General features: G+C 39.2%; 1 protein-coding gene across 1 annotated transcript in view; it reads left to right on the forward strand.

Moving 5' to 3' along the window:
- Positions 1–22,158, forward strand: part of LOC126259998 (kinesin-like protein KIF18A) — a 167,367-nt gene that overhangs the window by 136,774 nt on the left and 8,435 nt on the right. The window contains exons 12-13 of the mRNA XM_049957150.1: positions 1,256–1,483; positions 13,739–13,823. Of these exons, the coding sequence (XP_049813107.1) occupies positions 1,256–1,483; positions 13,739–13,823 (313 nt within the window). The remainder of the gene's footprint in view (positions 1–1,255; positions 1,484–13,738; positions 13,824–22,158) is intronic.

Raw genomic sequence — 22,158 nt, forward strand, 5'->3', positions numbered from 1 at the left:
GTGTGAATAATACTGAACCATAGTTTAAGATGATGGGGTTGTAAAATGTTGACATGAATTATTTACAGGAGAATGGAAAACCTGGTAGGTACTGATCTCGGGGAAGATTGGTCTAGGCTTTGGAGAAATGCAAGAACACGAGTCAATACTGACCTATGACTTATCCCAGAAGATATGTTGAAGGAAGGCAAATGTAAATTCATAGTATTTGTAGATTCAGAGAAAGCTGCTAATAACGTAGAGTGGGCTATGCCAGACTGCACTTAAGAACTGAAAGCAGAAATTGAGACTGTTGTGAGGCAGTGTTGTAGCCTGTACTCGATCTGTACATTGAGGAAACTATAAAGGAAACAAAGGGTAAATTTGGAAACAGAATTAAAATTTGTTGGAGAGGTAGTAGAAATACAGGTTTGCCAATAACGTAATTCTGTAAAGAGACGGCAAAGGATTAACAGTTGAGTAGAATGGATGGTGTCTTGAAAAGAGATAAGATGAACACCATCAAAAGTAAAACAATGGTTATGAAGTGTAATTAAATTCAATCTGATGATAACCATAGAATTAGATTAGAAAATGACACTAAAAGTAGCAGATGCCTGTATCTCCTGTACCACTTCCATCATTGCCCTTTGTTTCTTAGAGGCACTGCTATTCATTTTGCGAACTTTATTGACTTAGTCTGAGTGTTTATTTTGATTATTTATTCACTTTGACTCTTCACTACTTTTCCCTTTAATCAGTACTGTCACCTTTGAGTTTGTATATTATTTCCAGTTTCTGCTGTATCATCAGAACAACACGTTTTCGCTTTACAGACATTGTACAGTAACAGAAACCAAACGAATACAGTATCCACTGTTACAATACAGTCGAGCACTTGAGGTGTTTGAGCAGCACATTGTTTACCACAATCGTGTTGTAACCTTAAATTACGTTCACTGGTGACCACTCTCACATAAAAGAACAATTTTAGCAGCAAAAACAATAATAAATAATAATAAAATCGAGAGTTTACTGTAATATCGTTGTCATCATAACCATAACATACAGCTGTGTGCTGTTTTACTGCGTAGCTCTGACACGTTATAAGATATTTATTTGTGGAAATAGTTATTTTTATTTTATTTATACACATTTAAAACTGTTAAGACATGAATTTGTTGTAGTAATAATCTGAAATAAAACACTTAGAAAATACTAACAGATAGTTTGAAATTTGTGAAAAATACTTACACTACATTTTCTTTGTTTACAGACATAGTTGGTCACTCTGATGTCAAGCATTTGAACAATACGGGAAAAATGAAAAATTCACTTAAAGCACCATCAGTGCAAAACAGCACTTTAAATAAGGAAAACATTTATACACCCAATATCACAAAAAGGAAAATAAAAAGAAATGACAGTATGAAATTACCTGTGAAAAAGAATCAAGAAAGTATGTTTCCCTCCAGGAGAGTCTCACCACCTGTTACGTGTAGTGGTAAGTATACAAATAGTGTAATATTTTTATTGATATCTTCTGCGTAAAGATGATCAGCATTTTCAGGGTGAAGCAAAATTCACACTTGTATGCCACAGTGCAATTCCTTGTATATTAACATAAAAAAAAGTCTAACAAAATTTCGTCCTGTACATATTTTAGATAGAAACTGTATGTATAAGGAAGACAATACGGCAACAAAGTAATCACATGTATGACATGTCCACATTCAATACAGTTCAACTATGGTGCCCAAATTAGTGCAATGGATAGAATTTTGCAGAACAACAATTGAGTTTGAGCGTTTGATTTGGGTCTAGATGTGTTTTCTTAATTTAGAACTACCCAATAGTGCTGTAGATATACTTTCTTTAACAATTTACATCCTGTAACTACAGTTTTCTGAAAGTTGAACATAACAGTTGTTGGTCAGATGTGTCAAAAATATTCATGATGACTAATAATTGCCTGCCATAGAACAAAAATAACTACTAAAATTACCAATGTGGAGATTCAGCACACTGTGTGTGACTGGACACCTTTCACAAAACATACATAGCCTTAGAGCAGATGCTCAAAGTTATCTCAATTGTTGCTCAATACTTCTAAGAGACTGAGGGAATGTAGTCATTACAATGTGATGATAATAAAAATAGTAACAGCATTTAGTAACCTTTGAAACCATTTGCTACTTCTATGGTGAAGTGATGGACATGCAGGTGGTTAGCATTTATAGCACTAACTTATATAACTAGTAGTAGGAGGATATATTGAAAACTGGTGACAATGTAGCTGATATAGTGTAAAGTAATATAATTGGTTGCAGAACTATGTTGGATAAAAGGAGTGGGGTAGATCAAGAAGGGGGGGGGGGGGGGGAGAGAGAGAGAGAGAGAGAGAGAGAGAGAGAGAGAGAGTGTTTATGTCCAAGAGACACTGTGTCAAAATATCATGGCAGTTATTTATTGGTATGTAGCATTTCACATGAAATTTCATGAACCAATCTGTATGTCAGGAAAATTATTTTCCTGCATCCATTTTGTCAGAATCTGGCTCGATTCCTTCTTTGTGATTATGTATCCTAAAAACTTGATCTGATTATTTATTCTTCACAGATTACTTCTTCTCCAAATCGACAGTTACTCCTGTTTTCTGGAAGCTTGCAGGACTTCATTAATTATATCCGAGTCTGTCTATGACTCAGAACTGATTAATAAGTCATCCATGTAGGTGATGATTTTCTTTAATAATTTGTCCCCTAAATGTGTTCAATCCATATGACAATTTAAACTGATAAATATTCAATTATACAAAAGGGTGGTTTATTTCCTTTTTTCATCCTCTAGCTCTGCTTGCCAAAAACTGCTCATGACATCAAAGCTGGTACAGTTTTTGGCACCTTTAAAACATAACAATTCCTTTAAACTTTCTGTTTTCCACCTTTGTGGTAGAATAATTTTCTTGACTGTACGTGCATCTGATACCAATCTGATAGATCTGTCGTCTTTATTAACCACTTGTGCTGTCTTGACATTTCAGTAATATTCTATCATTGCACTCATTTAGTTTCAAAATCTACAGCAACATGCATTGCATATGATGCAGGATAACTTTTGGTGTGGAACACGTCATTTTCTTTTACTTTCAGTTTAACCCTTTCAGACCTGATTTTTTTTTCTGGAGAAAGGAAAATGTTTCTTCGTGTGGTAATGCTCTTAGATGATTTTTTTAATTATTTTAGATGCAAGATTTATACAAAAATATATACCCATTTTCAAAACATACTTTGTACAATTGGATTCATTTTATGGACTAATTACAAAATAATATTTATTGTAATAAACACTGAAATGAAGTTCAACAATTAACAAGCACAATAACAATATTCAGTTATACAATGGAATATAGTGAACCAACCACATCTGTTTATTCTGGTGGCCACGAGCTACTGCACACTGCTCCGTTGACCTGCTGATATATTGATGATGATGACCAGCAGTTGCCCAAGCGGTTCTGGGCACTACAGTCTGGAACCGTGCGACCGCTACGGTCGCAGGTTCGAATACTGCCTTGGGCACGGATGTGTGTGATGTCCTTAGGTTAGTTAGGTTTAAGTAGTTCTTAGTTCTAGGGGACTGATGACCTTAGAAGTCAAGTCCCATAGTGCTCAGAGCCATTTGAACCAGCAGTTGGCACCACTTGCACATGATGGAAAAGTTGAACATTCGAAATTGTGTACCTCAGGTTTCCATTGAGAAAAAATACTTCTGTATTCTGCTTAGACACAATAAAAGTTATTATACACAATTGTACCCAAAGGCTGTACCATGAGGTAACCTCCATTTAATTCTTAACCTCCATTTAATTCTTCTGTCTGATATTCAGATAGATCAAATGCCTTTTGAATGTGCTTAAGAATTCAACAAAGTTTCTACATTTTCTTCATTCTGGGTTCATTCTTTCTCCCTAATATAATAAATAACAATTATCTAAGCTGCAGCTCCCTCCTTATCCACACTGATACATCATAAGTCATGCACACAATGCACATATCTCCCATATTGGCACATCTGTAAATGCAACTTCTGTTCCTCATTACTTTTCTGAATATATAACATTTCCACAGCAAAATGCACTTCACATTTATCCACTATCATTCAGTATGTCCCTAAAATACGCCCAACAGAAAATGACTTAACTGCCAGGAAGCTTTGTTCACAATTTTTACCATCAATGTAAAACTTCAGTAATATCTGGTTTTTAATCAGCTTGTTTGTATTTACCGCAGCACTGATAACATGTGCGCTGCTCACAGAAAAAATGGTATCTATGCAGTTGCACTTAACTGTAGATGAATTTTATTCAATAATGCACAAACCTGGCTACTGCTGTCCAGAAGCCCATCAGTACCAATAATACAATAAGAAGTCATTAACTGGTTCAGCACATCTTCAGTAATTACTTCCCACACTTGCACCAAGTCACACCACATCACATCATAATATGTATCGCATTGAATATTATTAATGACAAATGCTGAATCATTAAGTGCAGTTTTGGTTTTGGGCCGAGTCCCATCCGAAACATCATTTAGTTTAACTGTGAAGATCAGGCTGGCATGTGTTCATCTTTCTTTCTTGATCCAGGATCTTTAATCTGTGTTTCTGTGGGAATCATCTTCTCTTCTATCAGAACAATTTGTGGTCCATAATTTCTCTGAAGTATATCTTCATGTGATGAAAGATGTGCCTTGCAATTTTTCCTGCCAAATTTCCCTCAATCATGTTGGCTCCTTTCTTGATAAATATTCTCCATGTTATCCAATATGACACACACTCCAGAATGAAATTTTCACTCTTCAGTCAACGTGTGCTGATATGAAACTTCTTGGCAGATTAAAACTGTACCCTGTACTGTACTCGAACTCTGAGGACAGATTGAATCATGCTGGGGTACCTTATTCAGTAGAGCACTTGCCAGTGAAAGACAGAGGTCCTGAGTCTCAGTCCAAAACATAGTTTTAATCTCCCAGGATGTTTCATAACAGGTACTCCTTGAATTTTGTCTTGCTGTAGAATCTGTGGGAATGCTTTAGTGGAGGGTGGTGGAGAGTCAGGAACCGCCAGAAGGCTATATTATCTTCTGTTATAGATAGTAGTTCATAGTACATTTCGGGGCCACATCAGGCAGTGCTGGAAGTTAGTCCTCAACCCAAGGGCACCAGCAGCTTATTGTGGCCAGGCTTGGTGCGACATTGTATAGTCAGTCCTGTGGCATACCAATGTCACGTCTCATGTGGCAGGTTGCACTACCTGCTGAGTGTAGGTTGCTGAGCCCACAAGGACATCAAAAGTGAAATGTGCTGACATTCGGGGAGTGAATGCGACACTGGCACCTGGCTAGCAGTAACTGCCATTGACAAGACCCAGTGGCTTAATGGGTAGAAGGATTTCAGTGCGACCCTCTGCCCATCAGGCAGTGACTGGATCCCCCTTCCAGGGAGCTGATCCTATCAGAGAAGGCAGAGTGCCTGTGGTTGTAGGGCAGAGGCCAACACTGTAACGATTGACTTCTCGAAACTTGTTGCTTCAACTAGTGCCCACACGGCCAGTATTTATTCACTCTAAAATGATTCTTGTGGTGTAGCGGCTACAGAAGTTATAAGTACCACATGTCATCTCCCTGGTTATGGTAAGGTGGAGGGTGACGCATAGTGCACTCAATGGGTCATTGCTGAGTCATTGTATTGCAGCATATGGCCTATAGCTTGTGTCATTACAGTGCAATAAACAATGATGCTTTCATAGTCCACAGACATTTTTGTCACCAGTAGTAGTTCCCAAAAGCTGTTTGAAATTCATTAAGTTTTACATTTTTTCAATGCTTTATTGCCCCACACATGAGCTCCATCTTTTAAATGTTTTTCTGTTTTCTGATTTTCTGAACATATTTCAGGGCAAATCTTTCAAAACGTTTTGATGTATATCATTGGGTATATCCCATGAACTGGCTTGAATTCCTGAAGTCCTGTTTTAAACTGTGTCACATGATGAATCCAGCTGTGATAACAAGTTCTCTCTTTCATTCATTGAATACTGTATTAATCTCATTCTCCAAATATGGCAATTAAATTTTGCCGTATTGTCAACACTATTGTGTGCCACTTTGCTGGTGTTAGTAAATTGTGGTGTACAAACTCATTGCACAGTGTCCAAAATACAAAGCATTTGCATTCTGAGTGCCTATTGCTTATATAGTAGCAAGTCCTTATTTCTATTTCCTGATCGAACCAGACATTTCAGTTGCTGCTTCTACCTTTTGTTCTTTGAACTGTTTTAACACTGATGATTTAACCCCGAAATTATAGCATTTACCATGAAATTCTGCCTTGAGCAGTTCACGCTATTGAAAAATTAAGTAAAGAGTTCATTTTTTGTATGTTTTAATTCATCCCATACTTCATGTAGGAGGTTATACCCAGACCAGTGAAAAATGTCACTTGATAGCTTGCGTGTAGTTGGCTATACTGCGATTGCGGGGTTGCAATAGTTGCCACCGCATACGCCCACAACTCCGACGTACGTTTTGTAAATGTAAGCTACAATCAACATTTATACGTGAGTGCAACAAATTACATTTTTGTAACAGTGGAGAGAATGACAACATATACTAAGTGTTTGATAGTATATGAAACTGGGAAATAAAAACACCCAAAGTTAACGACAATATGTATGAAAACTCGTTCCAAATGGTTACTGTAATAGCTGCATGTAAAAGTCTTATAATAATGTAAACCTAAGCATACCGAATAATATGCTACCCACACTCGTAGAAAGAAATAAAGCAAAACATGCATAGCCTACTCGATTGCAGGGAGAAAGAATTAATTTTGTATTCATTTACACTCACCAATTTGCGATGTCAATGGTGCAGCTCCAACGAGTTTGCTTTCACTGTCATTGGAATTGGCACCAAAACCATTGTCATCATCATTATCATTTAGGGAAATCATTAATTGTTAATTTTCATTGAAAATGAAATGTCGTGTGACGAGGGCCTCCCGTCGGGTAGACCGTTCGCCTTGTGCAAGTCTTTCGATTTGGCGCCACTTCGGCGACTTGCGCGTCAATGGGGATGAAATGATGATGAGTGGGACAACACAATACTCAGTCCCTGAGCGCAGAAAATCTCTGACCCAGCTGGGAATCGAACCCGGGCCCTTTGGATTGACAGTCTGTTGCGCTGACCACTCAGCTACCGGGGGCGCTCATAAGATTTTAGCGACATGGTCTACTTTCTTCCTCCATGAGATACTGTCTACAGTAGAAAGCCTTTCACATAGCAGTCTTTCCAATTCCGTTATAGTAAAAGTCTTATTGTTACTTTTAATGTACACCTTGACTTCACTCCAAACCAATTCAATTGGATTAAAATGGCAGTGTTAATGCGGTAGTCTAATTACCAAGTGACCTAGTTCGCTTGCAATTTCATCTGCAAGGTATTTAGGCATCACAGTCTTATTTTGTTTAATGAGCGAGTATAACAGCTTTGTCATGCTCATGTCCACAGCAATGTCTCTCGCCTCTAACCTCTGCACCATAGTTTCTTTACGGTCACTAGTGGTGGGAGTTTTATCTAAAATCATGAAATGTTACAGTGCATTGTCCATCACAAACACTGTCAGAACACTAAACTGGAACAACAGATTTTTAAATCACTATAGAAATTGTGGGTGGTTCATATCCTCATGATAGTCAATGGTTTTTCTCAATCAAAAAATTAAGTTCTTCAGGCACAAATCTGTTTGAAGATCCTGCATGGGCCACAATTAATCAGGAGCCCCTTCCTGTTGGCTGATGACCGCTGCTATTCAGAATGTCATCTGTCCAGCATTTCTCAACTGATTCTCCAGTGTTGACCCAGTTTTTATCTAACCATTTGACTGAGTGTATGTCCTTTACTGCAATTTTGTTTAAGAAAATGGTATGAGCTGCAATGACTTGAGCTTTCTCAAGTAAGTTTTCATCCATCTAACTTCTTAAAACAGAATCCCATACTTTTTAATACCATCTTAAGTGGTGATTTTGTCCCTAAAAAAAGTTCACCATCTTTTAAAGAAATTAGCAACTTCACTATTGTGGGGTATTCTTTCCGTATCCGTATATGTGCCGATGAATTGCATCGGATTGGAAAGAATCAATATCTGTAACAGGGTGAGGCTACTTTCTTTCTTTTCCAGGAGTACTTAAACACACAGTTTTTTCCTCACAGGGGCTTTCTTCCACGCTGTTTACTTCAGTGTCTTGTAAGTCTTGAAGTAGCACCCCTTCCCTTATAACTGTTCTTTGAGTTCTATAGTTTTCGAGGTATGCTCTAAAACTTTATCGGCAGGAATCGGCACAAATTCTTTTTCTTGCTTGCAAAACTCCCGTGTCCTTCATAGCAATTCCAAACCCTGTCTATTTAATGGCAATCCACAGTGCAACGGATCGTCGCTTGGTGAACAACATAGTTTTGGAGACATTGTTTAATAAACAGAAACTGTAATTGAGGCGGTAACGCAACACAACACAAAAGCAGGTGTTCGCACAGTAACATACAATGTTTACACGGTAGCTGGCAGTGTGGTAGTGTTGACACTGGAACCAGCTTTTGTTAGGTGCTGTTATTGGTTCAGAAGATGCAGCGCCTCACTTTCCTCACTTGTTTCAGTTATATAGCCAACTTTACAGCACTTCGGGAGTTTCCGTGAAGTGACATATTTCAGCAGCCTGGGTATATTTCCTGCATTGATATTCTTATTTAAACTTGGAAGCTGTTAGTGCCTGAATCTGTGCCTCGATTAATGACTTCACACGTAATTATGGGTTGGATAACTGGCATTGTTGTGGCCAATTTCACATTGTTTTCACTAATTTGACTACTTTCAAAATTTTCTGCACTTTCTTATGGCTCTGAATACAAATACAGTCATTGTTCTTGGTACTGTTAGCCATAGTTGATCCCATTCACTTAAGTCCAGCACAGATAAAAGTAGTTCATAACTATCCTCAGTAATATTTAAAACAACAATCAACGCTGCTGGGTACTGTGAGACACTGCAAAAATTGCGCCATGCAATTCAGAACAAGAGTGGGGGGTATGCTGTCAAAGGGCTGCATTTGCATCAGGATAACACTCGACCGCACACCACTAAAGCCACCAATGAGCTCATCGCAAAATTTGGATGGGGTATTGTCAAACACCAACCTTACATCCCAGACTTAGCCCCAAGTGACTACGATCTCTTCCCTGACATAAGCAACACCTGGGTGAATGCATTTCGGCGACAGAGAAGAGCTCAAAAAAGCGGTTCTCAGGTATTTGTGCGGCTTGGCGGCTGATTTTTTTCGACTTGGGCATTCAAAAGCTCATACACCGTATGCAAAAATATATTAACCTCAGTGGCGATGATGTAAAAAAAAATAGTTAAGGTCTGAACTTTCCAAAAATGTATGCATTCATGAAATAAACATGTTTTACACTGTGGAAAAAAAAGGTACCTTATTTTACGGACACCCCTCATACCAACTTGTGGTAAGACAGAACATTCTTAGGACAATACTGAAAACATTGTTAACCAACTATGTAAAACGAACAGTAAGACAGATCATTTCTCGAAAAATGTTTTAGGCCCCCTGGCTACCATCGGGACATATCTTTTGGATGCAGCAACATAGAGCAAGGTAATCGAGGTTTGTTTGACACGAGTGTCATGAGACTGTTAAAAAGTTTGAATCGGCAGGAGCTTGAAGATAGATGTAACATAAATTATCCCATGGAAGCCTATTTTGAAGTTTCAAGAACCAGTATTACGTGGAGAGTGTAAAATTCTGTTTCAGCCCCGTGCGTATTACTCCTGCAGATATTGCAAAGGTGAGACTAGGCTAGTTACAGTGTGCACACATACAAAGAAGCATTCATTCTCCCCATGCTCCTTATGCAGTTATGGCAGGAAGAAACTTTTATCATGTGAGACAATTCTAAGTATTATCTGCCATGTACTTAATTGGTTTGCAGAGTATGTATTTAGGTATAGAGACAGTATTTTATGAATGACGTGTGTGGTAACTGTGTGATCTAAAGTTTAGCCCTGCAGTGAAATGCAGTAAGGTAAGTTCTGGCAGAATGTAAATAATTTAGAAGTAAAGGACACCACTTAACTAATTGTATAAGTGTTTAGTCATCGACATGCATTTTGTGTTCAGCAGGCATACTGTGTGTGTGTGTGTGTGTGTGTGTGTGTGTGTGTGTGTGTGTGTGTGTGTGTGTGTGTAGTATCAAACAAGCAGTGTTTCCATGTTTCTTCACATTTTTAACAAGCTACGAGGGTAATCCCAAAAGTAAGGTCTCCTATTTTTTTTTATTAGTACAGAACTCTATTTGTGTGGCAGTTGGTCACACTATTATGAAGAATGCTTCACGCGCTGTGTGTAAACATGCGCAAACTGCGCTGAGGCACTCAATCTTGGCTTGGCAGCCATTGATAATGAAGCTCCCATTGGATGTTACTGACAAGTGCGAATTGCACGCAGTTATTCAGTTTCTGAATGCAAAGGGCACTGTGCCGATTGAAATCCATTGCCAATTGACAGAAGTGTATGGTGAGTCGCGCATGAATGTCAAAAATGTTCATAAGTGGTGTAGAGAGTTCGCAGGTGGTCGGACCGAAAATTAACGATGAACAAAGGAGCGAGAGAACGTCAATTTCTGAGGAGACAGTGTTGAAGGTTGAGCAAACCATGTGTGAAGATCGGCGGATCACCCTGGATCATCTCTGCACGTTGCTTCCTGAGGTTTCCCGAAGCACCACTCAGAGTTTTAGCGGAAACATTGAACTACCGGAAGGTGTGCGCAAGATGGGTGCCATGCATGCTGACTGAGGACCACGTAAGGCAACGAGTTGATGCTTCCCGCGCATTTCTTCGCCGCCTTGCAGCCGAACAGGACAACTTTCTGGACTCAATTGTCACGGGTGACGAAACCTGGGCATACCACTTTACACCTGAGACCAAGCAACAATCACACCAGTGGCGGCATCCTTCTTCGCCAAAACCGCGGAAATTCAAACAAACACAGTCTGCCGGTAAAGTCATGACAATCGTTTTTTGGGATTGGAAGGGGGTATTGTTGGCCAACTTTATGCCCACTGGGACCATAATTAACACCGACAGGTACTGTGAGACTCTGAAAAAACTCAAACGGGCGATTCAGAACCGGAGAAGAGAAATGTTGAGCAAGGGCGTACACATTCTCCATGACAACGCTTGTCCATACATCGCTCGGCAAACCGTTGCTCTCCTGCAACAGTTTCAGTGGAACATAATCACCCACCCACCCTCTAGTCCTGACTTGACAACCAGTTCCCTAAGTTAAAAGAACACTTGGCTGGAAAGCAATTCAGCTCTACCAACGAGATGAAAGAAGAGGTTCATAACTTTCTGAACAGCATGGCAGCGAGCTGGTATGACATGGACGTACAAAAACTGTCACAGCAGCTACAAAAGTGCATTGACAGAAATGGTGATTATGTCGAAAAATAGCTAAATGTTTAAGCTGTAAACTGATGTAAACCGTTGTGGAAATAAACAGGTCTATGTACCCATAAAAAAAAATGGGAGAACTTACGTTTGGGATTACCCTTGTATAATGTGCTCGATATACTTTCTAACAATTGAACCTTTCGCTGAGCCTGTTGTTCTTGTTTTCACAGTTTCTTGAACGAGTATTTTCATTTTGCTTAGCAGATCATCATGACCAGTATCCAGTTCTGTCCCTCAATATGTCCTAATACATGGAAAACGAGATTTTCTTATTCACTTTTTACACTGCATAACTAAACACTTATTCTGTATGGTTTGATGTGGTCTGCCACGATTTCCTCTTCTCTGCCAATCTCTTCATCCCAGAGCAGCAAATGAACGCAACATGATCAGTAATTTGTTGTATTTATTCCAGTCTGTCTTCCTCCTCCAAATTTTGCCTTTTACTGTTCCCTCTAGTATCAGTTATTTCCCAATGTTATGACACATTTTCTGTCATCCTGTCCATTCATTTACTCATAGTTAATCTTTTCTATACACATCTTCTCTTGCAAAGCCTTTGGATGTCTTAATGACTTAGAAATTTCTGTCTCAACGTAATGCCTATGTTCAGTATTTTTTGTGGCGAGGAATGATGTGTTCTCCAGTGCCATTCTAGTTCTCGTAAAACCTCTTCGCTTCATCTGTGATTTCTTATTTTACTTCCAAGGTAGCAGAATTCTTTCAGTTTGTGGACCTCAGTTTTTATAAGATTGTTGCTAATCTCATTTCTGTTGCTCTTCAGTACTTAAGTCTTTCTGTAGTTTGCTTGGTTTGTACTTTATGCACAGTAGATGTTCATTCCTTTAAACAGGTTCTCCAATTCTTCCACATTCAGAATGAATTTTATGTTGTTTCTATATTGTATGATCACAAGTCTTTCAAAGTTCTGCCAAACTTTGCCTCTAATACTGGATCCACTATGTCTTCTAGTTCAGCATCCATTTCCTCTTTTGTCACGTTACCCTTGGTGGAAGCATCTAATTTTCCACTTTACAGCTATTGGCTTTCTCCTATGTATTTAATAGTATGATTATATCTAAAAACGAAGATGATATGACTTACCAAACGAAAGCACTGGCATGTTGATAGACACACAAACATACACACAAAATTCAAGCTTTCGCAACCAACGGGTGCTTCATCAGGAAAGAGGGAAGGAGAGGGAAACACACAAGGATGTGGGTTTTAAGGGAGAGGGTAAGGAGTCATTCCAATCCCGGGAGCGGAAAGACTTACCTTAGGGGGGTAAAAAGGACAGGTATAACGCGTGCCCCCCCCCCCCCACACACACACACATACATTTGTCTGTGTCTGTCTTTGTTTGTGTGTCTATCAACATGCCAGCGCTTTCGTTTGGTAAGTCACATCATCTATGTTTTTAGATATATTTTTCCCACGTGGAATGTTTCCCTCTATTATAATAGTATGATTAGTTTTGCAAACTTAATGTTCACACTTTTGCTCTAAAACTCACATAATTTATTTTGCCTACCTTTATGATGGATCTGTCTTTGCAAAGAACTCTCTCTGTGTCTTTTTGTGATTTAAACTGCTGTATTCATTTTTCTTTTCACGTGAACTTGTTTATATTTCCTTTTAAAGTAAGTGAAATGAAATATTTCTTGGTTACACCCAGTTTATTTGTAGTTACTCTTAAAGCCTTCAGTGTTGCAGCTGAGTTACTTGTAGAATGCACTAGATAGACAAAGCTAGTGGTTTTTTTTTCCATTTAGTAACTGGACATATGAGGAATTAATAGAAATAAAACTAGTCATTAGTGTACCTCGGTGCAAAAATTTTCTGAAACCAAGTGATCATCATGCAGTCTATTAAGGGAGAGCTAATAACAGAACATCTTTTTTGGCTTCTTATTTTTAGTCGTACCATCACCGCCACTACTGGAACCACAATTTTTACGTTTGCATAAGTACAATGCTTGCATAACTCTGTTCACTGAATTTCAGTTTCTTTAATTTTTGATTATTATATTATTTCATATCTTATTGCCAAAATCAATTAGCCTTGGTTACTGTTGATAAATTAATGCAGTAAGGTTATTCTGAAACTGATACTACTTTATTCTGAAAAGTAACGAAAACTGAATAATAAAAGAAAAATATTTGTGTTTTAGGCATTGCCAATCACCAGCAAGTGGTAAAACCTGCAGCTAGCAGACACAGAAATATCGTCAGTGCGCCACCAAACTGCATTTATGGGTAATTTTTGTTATGTATAGTAGTTACTTTAGCTCTTAGCCTGAATCCAGATTTTGTAAAATGTGGTGTAAATACAAAGGGTGTGACGAAGAGTAAGAGGATCATCAGAAGTCCGATAAGAAGTGGAGAATATGAATTTATACTTACAATGCAATGAGTAGACATGTGCTTTAATATCTGTCTTTAATGCCTTTGTGATATGTAAACTTGCTCATTTGTGAGAGGCAGCGCACATTACATTGATTTTTATTTTGCTGTAGCACTTTTGTGTTGGGAATGCCTTTTGGGATTGCTCTCACTTTCTTAACCCTATTAAATTACTTTGCTGTGGCCTCTAGTCATTATTCAGTAACGCCTTACTAAGATCTGCAGTATTTGGTCAAACTATATTTTCAATTTCATTCAGGACATAATAATATAGTAATCCAGATTCATGATATGGAATAACCACTGATATGTAGACAGTAGCACAGTGTACTTTAAACTAGGTAAATCATGTCTTATCCCTAACCACACCTTATTTTGTTGTTCAAATTTCTAAGAAGCGGAGTAAGAAAATTTCACAATTTATGTAGGTTTTTTGATTTGTAATGCTTCACAAGATTATATCTCATCACTTACAGTTTATCGGCTGGTGCATCATTAGTTTCTCTGTCACTTTTAGCACACATTTAGAAAACCCCAATTTCTGTTAAACAGAGTTCCTCTCTATTTGGAAGGTATACAAAAAATTGTAGGAGTGGGTAAATGAGTGTAATCTTGTTAGCTTACGAACTGATTTTTAGTAGTGTGCCACATCTGTAGAATATGTTCATAGTACATTGTTCAAAAGAATTGGGGAACACGTGTACCAACATCCACCGTGTGAGATCTACTGTCATCTGTTGGCTTTGTTATGCGTTAGTGTCAGGTGACCCCATAGAAGAAAGTGAGCACCGGTGTCCCAATGTTTCCCAGTGAGGTACTCAGATGGCAGTCACCCTGTGAGGACGTTGTAGTCAACCGAGCAAATGCAGTGTGCCACCTTAATGCGGTGAAAGTTGCAAGAACAATCTGTTTTATCCAAAAAGGATGGACTTTTGGCCGTGTTGCTGCCGATGCCAATGCCTCTCCATGTCATAAATAGGTTGTGGAAACACTACATGGAGACAGGTCAAGGTCACAGACACATTACAAACACCACGTAAAGACAGATATCTGACCATCTCTATGTTGCAACATCATACGGATACCGCCAGAGCACTTCAAAACAATCTAAGAAGGGCCACTGGAGCTGCCATGTCTGATCAGAATATAGTGAACAGGTTAAGAGACGGACCATGTGACCCAGACTCCTGTTACCATACCCCCACTTGACGCATCATCTTTCAGCTCGCCATAGTTCTGCCATTCCCATGTCAGCTTTAAAATTTGTCACTGGCAAAATATATTACTCACCAACAAGTCCAGATATCCTCTGATACAAGATGATAGCCATTTCCATGTGCAGAGACAGTCAAATGTTAGTTTTTTTATATTGTGGGGAGGCTTCAGTGTTGACAGCTATACGGATCTTGTCAGTCTCCACAGTCCCGTTACTACCAGGCAGTACACTGAACAGGTCCTGTTGGGCCATGTGGTGGCTGTTGCACACAATGATGGCCTCTAATTCTTTCTAATGCCACTGCCCATGTGACAGGTGTCAGCAAGGTTCACATGCAAAGCCTGGACATTTAAGTAATGGAATGGCTGACGGTGAGTCCCGATCTAAACCCCATTGTGCTGTGTGGGTCATGCTTGGCAGACTTGTTTCGTGGTCATCCTGTTCCACTACTGACTCGCAAAGAACTCCCATGGGCTCCCATTGAAGAATGAGAATGGATCCCGCAGTGTGGTCTCCATAGACTTACATGGAGCAGGCCACATAGTTGGCAGGCACTGCTCGTGGACGGCACACACATTATTCAAGCTCTCAAAATCCAATGAGCCGCATCCAGGATGATGAGATGAATGATAGTTTCCACTTTGTTTTTGACATCGGTTAACATTTCAATTCTTCTTATGTAAATGGTCAAGGATGCAACAATGATTCATTGCATACTTAATATGTGAGAGATAAAGGTATAATCAGTCCTCAGTTATTGCTCAGTGAAGTATGGCAGACATCTAAACTCCTATTCCCCTATTTCTCTTGAGCAGTGTATATATGTTACTCCAAGTTTTCACATTGTTGCTGAAGCCCTATTATTACCTTAGGTGAAAATGTGTTACTCAGAAGAAAGGGATGGAGGATATTTATGGGCACTCTGAACACTCTTGTATAGAACATGAGAAGTTCTACTAGAGAGAATAATCAGTGTTTTGTTTGCCAGCAAAGTAACTTTTGTACAAAAGTAGTATTGCATAGTTATTGTTACTAATTCAAGAAAAACTCCAGTATTATTACTATGTTAGCGATATTTTGGAGTTGATCATATCTCAGACTAATTTTTTGAATCAGTGTGAGCTATGAAAGAAAGGCACAGGGAAGGTAAATAGAAAAGTTTGGTTTGCTTGATGCAGTCTGAGAAAATGTATACCGTCTGCAACTGCAGTATTTAGAACCTCCTCGTGACTTATTCTTAAATACTCATCCATTGTTTTGGATCCCTACGAAGTCAACTTATGAGAGATATAAAAAATTAGGGACATCATTCTAATGAATAGCTTCACCAATATGAATGCCATAGCAGTGCATAGTGAATTTAATGACAGTCATGTGGAAAGTTGTTTTACTAATGTTGGAATGCTCACATCACTTGACCTTTACCATATGGCATTCTTGCTGCTTTGAGCTGCAAATTCACTTTGCTTTTCTGATAAAATAGACATGTGAAGAGTAATGAGCAACAAGCTGTTCCAAAAATTTGAAAATTCATGTTTCATGGTGCATAAATTCTATGACAGGATCAGTCACAGTGTGGAAAACTTCACATGTACACAATGTGCTGGCCGCACGTGGTTGGAGTCTCGGTATAAATCAGCTTTGCTTAGTTGATGTCAGTATAGTGCAACATTTCATTTACAAGTGTGGTACAGCACTTTCTCCCAACATTTGGTGCGGCTGATTTTTTTCTTAACGACTTTCTTCTTGTTTCCATCAACTAAATCTCCTTTTACGCAGCTGGCTTTCTTGTCGCAGTAGCCTACTTGAGACAAATGAGTCTACAGCAGCGCCCCTGCTGTTTCAATCCTTTTGAGTGGTCATTTTCATTTACAAGTCAGTGCCAAAATTACTGGTGTTGAGGGCGCTCTGCTGGTGGTTTGACATCTGAAGAGTGAAAGTGAAGTTATTAGGAATTATCCTTTGTATGAAAAAAATCAAAATATAGTAACAAAATGAACGAACAAACAATGACAATAGTGTTTATTAATGACCAATGCAGAATTCATAGTGGAAGTTCTTGTCAAAGGTCTTTTGGTAAATTCGTTACACTCCTGAGAACTGAAAGAATAGGAAAACTGTCCTCCAAACGTTTCATATCAGATACATTTATTTGCTCTAGAAAATATACACCTGAAAATGTGCCAAAGAATACCTAGAAATTAGTAAATAGCACTTTTTTGCTTTGTCCTTTGTATCTTCTTACTAAGTGCGAAATAACGTAGAAAATGATTTTTCTCATCAAATAATTCTTAATTTTTCACTGTTGAAATAATTTTAATTAAAACACAGCTGTCAATTTACTTTCTTATTTATGGATAGCATAGGCTTTTTCTCTGTAAAACGTAAATCCCTTTTCACTTTCAGATATTCCATCTCTTGTAGGAGACCAGTAGTAGGAAGAAACGCCAGACCTTGTGTAGCTTTTCATTGTGTCGTGAAAACAAAGCAAACAGCAGAATAAATATTAAGAAGACATGAAAGCATAAAATCCATTTCTATAATAGGAGCGAGCTTGGCCAGAATAGGTTAATTTCTGATGTTAGCGGACACCCATTTCTGCGCATGTGCAGTGTGCAGCATACTTGCAGATTTAGAAATCCACACTCTGTACAGTCCATAGATCAGTGACGTCATACACACACTAGTGACTTGGTTGGGCTCAAATTCACTGAGCCTGATATAGAACAATGCTCAAATTATTTTTTATTACATCCTTTAAAAAGCATTTTGAAACAGTTGTGGTATCTCAGTCAAGAACTGAGTCAGTGTTTTAATTCAGAAAACTAGTTTCACCTAAAAAGAGATATTTTTAATTATTGTTTATTACTCAAGACATTAACAAAATGCATTGTGAACTATTAAAATACTTTTCCTTGACAAAATCTGATTTCAGATTTGTATTCCCCTAATCAGATAGTCATTTGAGCCAAATAACAAAATTCTGTTCAAATTTTATTTTGGCATTTTTATAGTACTAATTTTTTGTGTGCTTTTGGATCTCCTATTCCTTTGTCAACCATGTTCAATCAAAATATTGTACTTGTTATTTGCAAGCTAACAAAACCAGCAATCTGTGAGTGACCCTGGTCCATATTGTGATCCGCTGAATCTAGTCTAAATTTTCCCTCTCACTTACCATAGTATAAAATTTCAATTGAAAAACATTCTGTGATACTGGTACATAGTTTGGTTCAATGCCATAATATTTGCATTACGAGCCACCACTGCAAAGAAGTAACTTCAGCTGATTGAGGCAGAGAGTATATGTAGCAGTGGGTACTTCTGAGTGATCCAACAGCAAGATTGCACTGTATTTTTGTTTAGAGTACTGGTATGGTTGCTACAATGATGCCAGTTTGGTAATGGAGGGAAGTGTGTGTGTGTGGCGGGTGGGGGGGTGGGGGGGGAGAAAGTTAAATATTTTAGAGACTCTAAGGAATGAATACAGAAAGCAGATTCAAATTGATATAGTTTGTCATACTTAGCGCACAAATGAAGAGGCTTGAATAAGACAGACTACCATGGAGGTGTTCAGAAAATGAGTCTTTGGACTGAAGACTAAAACATAGAGATATGATGAAATACTAACACTATTCTTCAGGTGTGTGTGACATTAAGAGATGGCAGAAATTCTTACTGCTTGGACTACTAGTGTTGTTCCAGCTGTTAAACAGTAATAACTTTCACAGCAATGAGTATAACAATGAAAGCAATCAATTTTTGACCAAATAATTTAATTGCATGGATAAAAAATCTACTCACTAAGCAGCAACAGAAAACATATAAAAGGGGTTTTTAATTAGGCAAGCTTTCAGAGCCAATGGCTCCTTCAGTTAGAAGGGTTGAAGGGGAAGGAAGAGTGGTGAAGCAAAAAGACTGGAGAGGTCTAGGAGAAGGGGTGGGTTTCGGGAAAGTCACCCAGAACTGTGGGCCAGGAGACTTATTGGACAAGATGAGAAGGAAAGACTGATAGTTGGGGACTGCATCAGATGAGATTTGAAAATCTGAGAGCTTTCAAAGGTGGAAGGCAGGGTAATTCGCAAGACAGAGATTGCTTTTGAAACATCATGTGCAAGTTAATGAGAGTCGAAAGCTAAGTGCAATGTATGGAACAGGGGTGGGAGGGGATGGCAACAAATAGACAGTTAAGACAATGAAAGACGTAGAAAACGGAGTGAAGAAGAGTAGTTGCTGTGAAGAAATGCTAAGACGGAAGAATTTAATGTAAATAAAGACGAGGTGGGTGGCGAGAACAAAGGACATTGTAGTGCTAGTTCCCACCTGCGGGGTTTTGAGAAACTGGTCGCTGGAGAAGAATCTAGATGGTGTTGTGAGGCGGCAGGTGGAATAATTGTTAACGTTCCTATTATTTATTTAATGCTGTTGTTTGCCGTTCTCAACACTGGCTCTCTAACTACCCATGGCAACTCCCTCTCTCACCGGTGGTAGCGAATTTGTACATGGAGAACTTCGAGGAGGAAGCCCTGTCGTCATCCGTATGGAAACCTACTTGCTTTTTCCGTTACGTGGACGACACGTTCGTCATCTGGCCCCATGGTATGGATAAACTCCTTGACTTCCTTACACATCTAAACTCCATACACCCCAACATCAAATTCACTATGGAGACTGAAACGGAGGGTAAATTACCTTTCCTTGGCGTCTTGGTCAAGAGTAGGGCAGACGGCACCATAGGTCATGGGGTGTATCGGAAGACTACGCACACTGATCTGTATTTGCACGCAGACAGCTACCACCACCCTTCACAGAGGAATGGGGTACTTAAAACTCTAGTACATAGGGCGCGCACTATCTCTGACGCAGAGAGTCTACCCCAGGAATTGGAACATCTGAGAACTGTTTTTCGAAAAAATGGGTACTCAGAGTGGCAGATTCAACGTGCTCTCCGCCCAACCACTGCAGCACAACCTGTTGAGATGGATGAAGTCACGAGGGAGGAGGTAGGCACTGCATTTATTCCATACACAGGCGCACTCTCGGGGAAAATCGCCCGCATTCTGAAGAAATACCGGGTCGGAACTGTGTTTTGTCCTCCAAATAAAACTCGTGCACTGGTGGGGAGCGCCAAGGATGACCTCGGTTTGAGGAAGGCCGGCGTGTACCAGATTCCGTGTCAATGTGGCAAGTCATATATTGGTCAGACGATGCATACGTCGAGGATCGATGCCGTGAACACCAGAGGCACACTCGACTGATGTATCCGAGCAAGTCGGCGGTCGCTGAACATTGTTTGTCGGAAAATCACGCCATGGAGTATGACCACACGAGGATTCTGGTACAGACGTTGAGATACTGGGACAGCGTTGTTAGAGAGGCCATCGAAATTCGCACCAATGACGACCTCATAAACCGCGACTGTGGCTATAATCTTAGCAAGGCTTGGGAACCAGCGATTGGGTTAATCAAGAGTACATCGAGCAAACGTATAGTTGTGACGACCACGGCGGACAGAGCCATCACACCGACGTCATCTCAGACGCCGTCGCAATCTGTTCCACCGCGCGACCGTGGCGCGGACGGCGGAGAGAGCGCGCCGCGGGTATTTAAATCGGCCGCCGCCGCGACTGAACCCAGTTCCCTCTGAGCAGCCTTAGCGTACGGATCTCCATGCCGGCACGTTCACAGGAGCTCAGTCCGTCAGTTCACCTGATGATGGCGACATGTATGATCGCCGAAATATTGTGCCCGTTGGACACTATAGACCGGCAGCACACCCGTGGATATTTTGACTACTAGTATTATTACCATTTCTGTTATTACGTGCTTGCTCCTCATTGGCACGCTCTAAACGTTCCAAATACTCAATGAAACAATCAAGATTGTCTCTAGGGGCAGATATAATTCTAGTTTGCCGATACCATGGCAGTTTGGCTTCAAGACCTAGTATTATCATCTCAGGTTTCAACTTTTCCGCCAAATGTGACAAACGTGAAATCCATGACCTAGCAAACTCTTTAATAGATTCCTTGCCTGCATTGAAGCGTTTCCACTCCAAAATTCTCTCAACACTTCATTTTGGTTATTGCTAGACCAAAACTCATTAATGAAAGCTGTTTTAAATTCCGCTAATGTTTTACACTTCAACATAACATCAGCTGACCAATGCGTGGCGTCACCTGCTAAATGGCTTCTAATAAATGAGATTTTCTCTCGTTCAGACCAAGTTGGTGGAATCACATCTTCAAAATTGTTCCAGAAATCTAGCAAGCAGATATTTTTATCTGGATGGAACCGCGAGAACTGCCAACATCCGATAAATGCGGCGTTTGCAGCTACAACTTGTTGTATACTACCATTACCAGAAGTTACTGAAGCTACTTTACTCTCAATGTTAGCAATGTTAGTACTAATATTTTCTATTCTCATTTCAACATTATCTACTCTTTGCACAATATGAGTAGTATCAGTTTTGATTGCATCTACTTCTGCTTGACATATGTTTACTTTTATATTAACATCTTTAAACCTATCTGAGCACAGTTCAGATTCCGCCTCGATCTTTTCTGTTAACTTGTGCTCCAGCTTCGCATCTTCCATTTGGAAGTCTTTGCGAACCTCAGCAACTTCGGATTTTACTGTTTTATACATTTCAGAAAATTGTTGAGCAACCTTTTTCTTAATATCCTCATGATTGTAATCAATTTTATAATTCAAACTGTCCAGATCTTCTTTCAACTTATTGCAACCAGCCTTGAAGGTATTGTCCATTACCTCCAATCATTTATTAAAATTAGTTTGGCTGGCCACAATCTCATACTTTAATTCAGCATTACTGCTTTTGACCTCAGTTATTTCAGACTTCAATTCAGCTGTCATTTTAGCATTACTGGTAGCTATTGCTTGTAATATAACATTTAAATCAATAGCCCCAGTATCTTTGGGTTGCTCACTAGCTGGTTTTTTATCACA

This window comes from Schistocerca nitens, chromosome 5, assembly GCF_023898315.1.
Source record: "Schistocerca nitens isolate TAMUIC-IGC-003100 chromosome 5, iqSchNite1.1, whole genome shotgun sequence".
In the NCBI taxonomy this organism is placed as follows: domain Eukaryota; kingdom Metazoa; phylum Arthropoda; class Insecta; order Orthoptera; family Acrididae; genus Schistocerca; species Schistocerca nitens.